The 9,528-nt window shown below is 24.6% G+C and overlaps 1 protein-coding gene across 1 annotated transcript; it reads right to left on the bottom strand.

The window, feature by feature from the left end:
* Positions 1–5,179: 5,179 nt before the first annotated feature.
* LOC117911038 (anthocyanidin 3-O-glucosyltransferase 2-like) lies at positions 5,180–6,622 on the bottom strand. Its single transcript, XM_034825199.1, has one exon. The coding sequence runs from the start codon at positions 6,620–6,622 to the stop codon at positions 5,180–5,182; it is 1,443 nt and encodes a 480-aa protein (XP_034681090.1).
* Positions 6,623–9,528: the final 2,906 nt, after the last annotated feature.

Here is a 9,528-nt window from a genome sequence, read left to right as displayed (position 1 = left end):
TCATCATTATAGTGAAAGCCGCAATTGGGAAACGCGGCTACATTTTTGTATTAAAGTCATAGTTGGGAAATGTGGCTTCATTTTTGTACTAAAGTCACAGTTGGCAAACGCGGCTTCATATTTGTACTAAAGTCGTAGTTGGCAAATGCAGCCTCATTTTTTAACTAAAGCTACGGTTGGCAACTGCGGCTTTAGTTATATTTTATTTAAATTTAAAATTTAATTAAAAATTATTAAATTACAATTTATGAATGAAATTTAAAAATACACTTAAATAATAAATTATTTATATTTAAATTTAAAATTCTAGTATTACTTCAACAAATATAAATTGATAAATAAAATATATTATAAATGAACGTTTTATTTATTAATAAATTAATAATCTTAAAATAATAAATTTATATAACATATAAATAATATATAAAATTGTATAATTTATTAATTTAAGATATTTAATTTGTTAATTTTTAAGATATTAATTTATTTATATTATGATAAATTTATCTTTATCGAAATAATAGTATTGTAGTTGATAACTGAGATTTCAATTATAATATTTTTTTTTTTTACTTTCAAATTTAATTAAAAACTATTAAATTACAATTTATTATTGAAATTTAAAAAATATACTTAAATAATAAATTATTTATATTTAAACTTAAAAATCTAGTATTACTTCAAGAAACATGCTTCATGAGAGTGAGTAGAGAAAAGGCCAAAGAGAAAGAAATCATTACACTGAAGAGAGAGGCAACATCAAAGAATGTTGAAGAGAAACATAAAAAAAAAAAAATCCAACATTAAGCGATGGAGCAAGTGCCAAGGTGGTATCCAATTTTGGGACTACATTATCTGCATAACAAAAAACACACACACACAACAACAAATCCTTCACGTTATTTCATTTTGTGAGCAAATAGGATCTAACAATGAGAAAATACTAATTTGTGTCATTTTTGTGAGCAAATAAAATTTGGCAATGAAAATGAGAAGGGAGAGAAATAAAACAAATGTTTTTAGGAGTTGAGAACATGAGTTTATTTATAGGTGGATAGAATCAAAAGACATTAAATATGAAAGTTAAAATTAAAATATATTAAATATGAAATTTATAAAATTCTTAGTGTTAGACACTAAAAAGACATTCATCCATATAAAAAGGAATATGAAGTGAAAAGTTATTAGCATTTATTCAAGGGATTCTAGAGAATATAAAATTTTTGAGGGGAGATTTTTAGGTATAAGATGTTTTAAGAGTATGACCATTCTTTTAGATGTAATATAGATGTAAATATATGTTTTTTAAAGTATTGTTTTCAAAAGTAATTTTATTTAAATAAAATATCCTTAAAAATAATAATATTTAAATAAAATAGCCCTTAATTACAATGTTGTTGATATGAAATAAGTAATAAATAGTTAATATCATATCACAAAATAAGAGTAACAAAATATGATAGCAGAGTGATAAAGGAGACATAGAAACAAAATAAAATTTAATTGGATGCAAAAATAAGATAATAAAATTTAATGGGAAATAAAAGTAAGAATAATAGACAAAGGGAGAGGTTGAAATATAATAGAATTTAATGAAATAAATCAATTTAATTGATTTATTAATGAGATGAGTTTATTTAAAAGGCAGTTTATTAAAATGAAAAAATTGACTCTTTAAATCTCATACTCTAATGAAGAATTCTTTTGTCATAGCCATGATTATTTTTAAGAAAATTATATATATAAATAGTTGTGAATATATTTTAAAAAATAAAATATTTTTCAAAATTATCATTTAAAAATATAGTTTTATTAGAAATTTATAAATTATGGTCATAATAAAATCTTATTTAAAAAAAAAATGATTTTACATGGAATAGAACAAGAATGATTAGATAGCAATAAATATAAATATTGTTTAATATGGATTAACAAATCATTTGTCATAATTATATTTATCCATTTTTTATAAATAAAAAAAATTAAATTATCATCATTTTTTTAAAAGGATATTTATCTAAATCATTTTTTTATGAAGATATTAAAATTATTTTAATTATATTATGATCATTTTTATAAAATGTAGATTGTCATTAGAGAAAACAAACATCATCTTAATTAATTAAATCTAGATATTTGAATGAATTGATATGAATGGGTATGTACCAAAACTCATATAAAGAAAATGAATAGATATGAATTAGTATGTACAAAAAGTCATTCTAGGGAATGAAATGATGTTAAAAAAAATTTCTTTTTTAATAAGAGATTTTTTCTAATGACAAATATAAAATAAATAGATAATGATTCTTAATATTTATTTTTGTAAATAAGTATTTATAAAAAAATCAATTTTTATTAATATAACAATGAATACTATGAATGAATATAATAATAAATATATGATACATGAATAATTTATAAAAAAAATTCTATGAAAAACTTATATCATCTTCAAATATTAATTTTATAAAAAATTGAAATAACCATTAAAACAATAATGTATTATTATCATACAAATTGAATACACATTAAAGAACAATTTTTGTTTAAAATTTGGATTAAAAAAAATTATTTCGAACCAATTTTTTGTATTTATTTTATTTTAATTTAAATATCTTTTTTATTGAATAAATCAAGAATGAAAAATAAAATTATGATAGGTTTTTAAAAGAAAATCATTATCTAAATCAAGTTTTTTTTATTTAAAAAATAATGATTTTTTTTTTTTTTTTTAAAAAGAAACCTTATCTAAATTAAGTTTTTAAAAGATAATCATTATCTCAATCAATTATTTAAAAATAATAATGATAATTTTTCTTAGATAATTTATTGGTTATCTAAAAATATTATCTGAATTAATTACATATAATAATATAAGCATATATAATATAAATGATAAGACTATTTTTGGAATAAAAAAATTGTTTAAACACTTCGTATTTTTTATATGTAGTATAGATATATTAATTAATTGACATGTGTTGACTAAAGGACAAAAGTCATTCTTGAATTAAATAAATAGGGGTGATGCTTGTAGCCTAAGGATCCTTATCGCTTAACCATAGAGAAAGGGTTACAGACTTTTCTTCATAATTAAGTAATTGCCCATCAAAAAGTAAATAAACCTTAATTATTACATAATTGACATTCTTTTTATTAATGTCATAATTGAAATAATTCATATCAATATGTCCTTCACATTAACCAACATCCTTGATATGAGACCAAGTTTGTTAAACTTGTAATAGTACATTTTATAATAGATTACTAGCATGGTTCCAAAGAGGCATGTGGCTTTCAAATATGTATAAAGTTTGTACGTAAATTATTTATTTTATATATAATTTTTTGGGTTAATTTCATTCATTTTTTTTTTTTATGTTTGAGTTAAATACATCTAGTCACCATCAGCTTCAAATAATATTAAATATTTCTTATACCATTCTTATTTGTTAATTTTATTCAAATATCATTTGACTCAAAATAAGAGAGGTATTTAATAAAAATTTTAAACTAATAAATCGAAGTGTGTTTAGTAGGAAATTAAGGAAAAATGAGTGAAATTTACCCTAAATTATTTGTCCATCTTTACATTACAAGCACATATACATCGACAAAATATAATAAAAATATTTTAATTAAGATAATTTGAATTTGACACTAAATAGATGAAATGAACAAGTGATTTTTACCTAATTAATTAAGGTTAATTTGCTGGATATTGCCATCCATAAAAAGAGTTAAAAGAGCACAAATGCAGTATAAATTTTCTAAACACATTTATTTTCACAAAATTAAATACTACTAAAAATAACATTGCCTTGAAAATATTTTAATGATAAATTTGTCTTCATATATAAGGTGTCATTTAAAAATTAAAAAATGTTATTCAAGTATATGTAAATAATATTAGTGATAATATTATTACTAAGTTAATGTAAATAATTATCCATAATCATAGATTGGTTGGTACCTGATCAAAATTATAAGAAATAAATACATTGAATAAATTAATATTTTAAGTTTTTTATATTAATTTTTTTATTAAATTAGTTTGAAAAACTTTAATAGATTATCATATACTTAAAAGCATAATCTATAGTTAAGATTCTGATAGATAAATACATTGAACATTTTTTTTTCTTTTTTTGGAAATAATTTCATTTTCTTTGACTTGGTCGTCTTAATCCCACTCATCAAATGTGTAGCTTTCTTAGCTCATTCATGACATCTTTTCTTCTTCTTGCCCTCTTGTGATTTACCTTTTATAACTTAGACTATTGATATTTATTTATTAGTCTCTTGTGATTTGTATTTTATAATTTGGATTATGATGTTCAAGAGTTCATTTTTGAAGTTAATATGTTATTATTAATTGTTATCCTATTTTTTTATTTTTTAAAAAAAAATTTAAGAAATATAGTTTATTAAAACTTTATTTTGGGTTATTTTAATGAAAGTCTTTCTTAATTTTTTTTTTTATTTTTATCAAAGTGAGTTTATTAAAAACACATTTATGGACATTCATTAGCATTTTTATATATAAGAGAAGTGTTTTTAGCAATGTGCTATAAAAAAAATGATTTAATTTTTGGAAGAATCCCATATCAAGGATTCAAGGTTCTAGTGGAACAATTATTTCAAGTGTTTTTATAATTTCATTAAATATTTAATTTTTATTAGGAAAGTTCTTTTAAGCATTAAGAAATAATTGTAATCCTCTAATAATCATTCCCTAACAACCTTTGAATTTTAGATCTTACAAATTCAAATATTTGTGATAAAATTGTAATGTAGATGAGGAAGATTTGTTAAACTAACCTTTTCTAGTTTAATGAAAATAAATTAAATATCAAATTGACTGAAAATGGATATAATAATTTAATTATGAGGGCCTACAAAAACAAGACCCATGAATTTCTTTTTTATTATTATTATTATAACACACTTACCATTTTTTTAAACAAATTTTAAATAATGAATGATCAAGCTTACGGTTTAAATTTAATACATAATCTAATATTGAAATAAAGTCGTTGTGCAAAATAATAAAATTTCTTCAACATAAGCCTTTCAACAACACTCAACTAATACAATACATTAAAAAGCAATTGAAATAAATATTTGTATGAACTTATAACTTTTTCTTCGGTAATAGATTATTTTAACATCTGTTTCATGAGAAATTGGTTATCATGTCTCCAATTAGACATTGTATGCTAGAGTTCGAAGATCCACCTTCCATCAAGGCCTTCATGCACATTTCTTTCATAGATGCCAACTTCTTTCTAATGTGGTTACCATCATCCATCAAACTTCTTATCCTACTCTCAATCTCTTGAGAATTTATAAGATCAATATTATTCCTATCCTTATTATAATCTATTTTGATCTCCACCCCCATTTCTAACTCTCTTATTATTTGAAAGGCATTCAATTGTTGTTCCGCATATATTGGCCACGTAGCTAATGGTACACCATGCCATATGCTCTCCAGCGTAGAATTCCATCCACAATGAGAAATAAACCCTCCTATTGCAGAGTGGGCTAGAACTTCCATTTGTGGTGCCCATCCAATTATCTTTCCGATCTCAGATGTACGATTTAAGAACTCTTTTGATAAAACTTCCTCAAAATTTGTGTAATCACTAGAGTCTGCGATCATACCTTTTGGTGGAGATCGACGAAGAGACCACAAGAAACGATATCCACTATTTTCAAGCCCACTTGCAATATTTTTTATTTGATCATCGTTGAATGCTCCAACACTACCAAAACATAAGAACACCACTGATGATTGAGGCTGATCATCAAGCCATCTAATGACATCTGAGGCACTATCTTGTTTGTGGTGGTCCCCATGATTTAAGTTCAATAAGGGTCCCACTGTGTACACAGGGGGAGTTGTACCGTTCGCAAAGGAGTTGATCACATGAGATTCTAACTCCATAAATGTATTTACCAAAATACCCTTAGCTTCTCTTGCCCTCCTTGCCTCCCTGAGGAGTGCCCCCCCACCCTCCTTGTTCACCCATAAAGCAGGCAAGACTCGAGCAGGAACCGAGTTGACAAAACCGGGGACCACCAACTCAGCATCCGAGTCAGCAAACTCAGTGAGATCCACGCCCTGGTGGTCCTGCAGGGTTTGGAGATGAAACATGAGAGCAAGGCAGGCCGCACTGGACGTGGAGAACACATAGGAAGGAACACCCAATTCATCAGCTACATCCATCATGGAAGTGCACAGCAAATCAACCACAATCCCAGCGAGTCGACCCGGCTCAGACAGGATGAGCTGGTGGACTGCATCCCTAACAAGAGACTTCTGTCTTTCCATGACATTATGGAAGTAGACAGGAGATGGCGATGACGGGTGTGAGTTGGATGAGTCTGAGTCGAGGTGAGGAAGATGGACAAATCGAATGGACCCGGATAAGGAAGCAGAAACTGAATGGATATAGTTGGTTACCGCAGTCTGCAGAATAGGTCCCTTCATGACGAGCACAGTGACTGAGAAGCGGTCATCTCTGCCAACAAGAAGCTTAGCAAACTCCACAGTTGATACAAGGTGTCCGATGGCCGGAAGAGGCACAAAAACAAGCTCTAATTTCTTCATCATCACCGGCTAGTACTGAGGATAATAGAGAGAATTCAAAGAAATATTGCTTCGGTAATTTCAGCGGAGTTAACCACCGGATGATTCAGATCTATAGTTTGTTGACCATATATGGTATTGGGTTGGAGGAGAAGAGTTAAAGGAGGTGACATCATTGCTGTGCTGGCTACCATAGAATATAGACGATCTTATCTCATCTTTCTAGAAGAATATTAGAATATCTAATAATCTTCATCTTTCCCAACCAAATTTTTGTTTTTGACCTTTTGGGATTATTGGATCTCGTCAATTCTCTTTAATAAACACTATAATTTACTTTGTAAATGAATTTTATATATATATATATATTCTTATTTAAATAATATTTAAATTAAATTTTTATTATATCATTTTTCTCACTCTAAGATTTAATGAATTATTTTTAGAACTATTCAACTTGATTTCATCGCAGCTTCATTAATTTAACATTGATTAATCCTCTAATTTCAAAATTTTTGTCTCAATACCAAATTTCAGCCCACAACTTTTGACCAAATTCTAATAATTTAAATCTTCCGCGTGCATGATTTTTTAAGCATCACATGGGAAGCCATGATGCCCACCCCCCGCTTTGTCCGCTTTGGTTGGACTTTTAATAATTTTACGGTGAATTTAAAATTAACTTTTTAGAATATGAAAAATATTTCTAAATCTTTTTTTTTTTTTTTTTGTCACTTTGAAAGTTATCTTTTGAAAAAATATCTTCGATTATTTTTATATCAATGATACATCGTTCAAAAAAATTGAATTTACATGAAATGTGTCTCTTCAAGAGACACCTTTCACAATTTTTATATCAATAACACATGTTAAAAAACAATTGAGTTTATGTTAAAAATGTCTCTTCAAGAGACACATTTTACGATTCTATAAAATCAAATTTATATTAAAAGTGTCTTTTAAATAGACATTTTGCACAATTTTCATTTCAATTGTATAGTAAAAAAATTGAATTTATACTAAAGATGTCTTCGTAAGACACTTTCTACAATTTTAAAAAATTAAACTTATATTAAAGATGTCTTTTAAATAGACACCATCAACAATTCTTGTATCAATCATCCATTGAAATAATTGAATTTATACTAAAAGTGTATTTTCAAAAAACATCTTCCACAATTTCATAAAATTAAATTTATATTGAAATGTTTTCTTTTAAGAAACACTTTTAGTATAAATTTAATTTTTTCAATAGGTGACTAATATAAAAATTGTGGAAAGTGTTTTCTTCAAAAGACACGTTTAGCATAAATTCAATTTTGTGGAATTGTAGAGACGTCTTTAACGTAAATTCAATTTTTTTTTTTTCACTGTGTGACTGATATGAAAATTATCGAAAATGTCTCTTCAAGAGACACCTTTAGTATAAATTTGATTTTATGGTATTATGGAAATGAAATTTTTTTTAATATAAATTCAATTTTATTTAATATGTATAACTAATAAAAAAATTATATAAAAACGTCTTTTGAAGAGACATTTTTAGTATAAATCCAATTTTATGGAATTATGGAAGATATATTTTCAAAAACACTTTTAGTGTAAATTCAAATTTTTTTTAACATATATAGTTGATATAAAAAATATGAAATGTATCTCTTCAAGAAACAACTTTTAAAAGTGGTAAAAAGTATCATAAATTTGGAAATATTTTTGTAACTACCATATTTTAAGAATTTTTTTTCAAAGTACCATTGTTTTAATAATTAATTTTTAAAATAGTTGTACAAGTTAAAAAAGCCCAGCCTTGGTTGGTGATTCCTTTTTCATATGATTAAAAAAGAAAAAAAAATTATTTCATTACCATATTCCAAGCTTTAATATTATTACCAATAAAATTTTATATTTAAAAAATTCTCCCCAATTTTCCGGACACTAAAATCCTCTCCTAGCATAATTTTCTAGAGTAGTACACGGGAGCCATGACCTCCATTTTGTTATACTTCTTCAATAAATTTATTATTTTGAAAAAAAATCTATGGTAGAGGTTTAATCCACATATGTCAAAACTTAATACTTATTAACTTAAAATTTATTACTTAATTTTTATTATAATTAATAAGATTTTTTAATAAAATTAACTTAAAATTTATTTTAAATTATCAAATTAACACATTCATCCCCATTAATTTTAACTAATATTTATCTTATTGATTTTAACTCAAATTATTTTTATTAATTTTAGGTAATGATTTTTTTATAAAACACCCCCATTAATTTTAATTAATATTTATTTTATTGATTTAAAATCATATTTATTTTTATTTATTGAAAGCAATAAATTTATCTATAAAACATCTTTATTTAAAATATTGTATTTAGGTAAGATAATCATAAAATATTCATTATAAAAAATGAGTATAGATTTAGAATCATAATTTTAAAATATACTTCCACTAATATAGGTAAATAAGTTAAAAAATTATTTGAGATTAAAAATATATTAGAATTATTTGACGATTTCCCTTGAGGTTTTGATTTATTTATTTATAATTTGGGATTTTTTTAAAAAAAAATATTAATTTTTTTCATGGGAACTCATCTCTTGAAGAGACGAGTTCCCTAAAGGATTTTTTTTTTTTTTTTTTTTATAATTTGGGAATTTTTTAAAAATATATATATTTTTTTTTCATGAGAACTCATCTCTTCAAGAGACGAGTTCCCATGAGGTTTTTTTTTTTTTTTTTTTTTTAATTTGGGATTTTTAAAAATATATATATATATTTTCATCTCTTGAGAGACGAGTTCCCTAAAGGAATTTTTATTTTTATTTTTATAATTTGGGAATTTTTTTTCATGGGAACTCGTCTCTTCAAGAGATTTTTTTTTTTTTTTTTTTAATTTGGGAATTTTTTTTTCATGGGAACTCG

The sequence above is a fragment of the Vitis riparia genome, chromosome 3 (assembly GCF_004353265.1).
Source record: "Vitis riparia cultivar Riparia Gloire de Montpellier isolate 1030 chromosome 3, EGFV_Vit.rip_1.0, whole genome shotgun sequence".
Taxonomy (NCBI): domain Eukaryota; kingdom Viridiplantae; phylum Streptophyta; class Magnoliopsida; order Vitales; family Vitaceae; genus Vitis; species Vitis riparia.
Note: the sequence above shows the minus strand (reverse complement) of the source record. Positions and strands in the feature narration are given on the sequence as shown.

Bases quoted from the DNA above. Each gene is read 5' to 3' on its own strand.
- LOC117911038 (XM_034825199.1), bottom strand. From the start codon at position 6,622: ATGATGAAGAAATTAGAGCTTGTTTTTGTGCCTCTTCCGGCCATCGGA.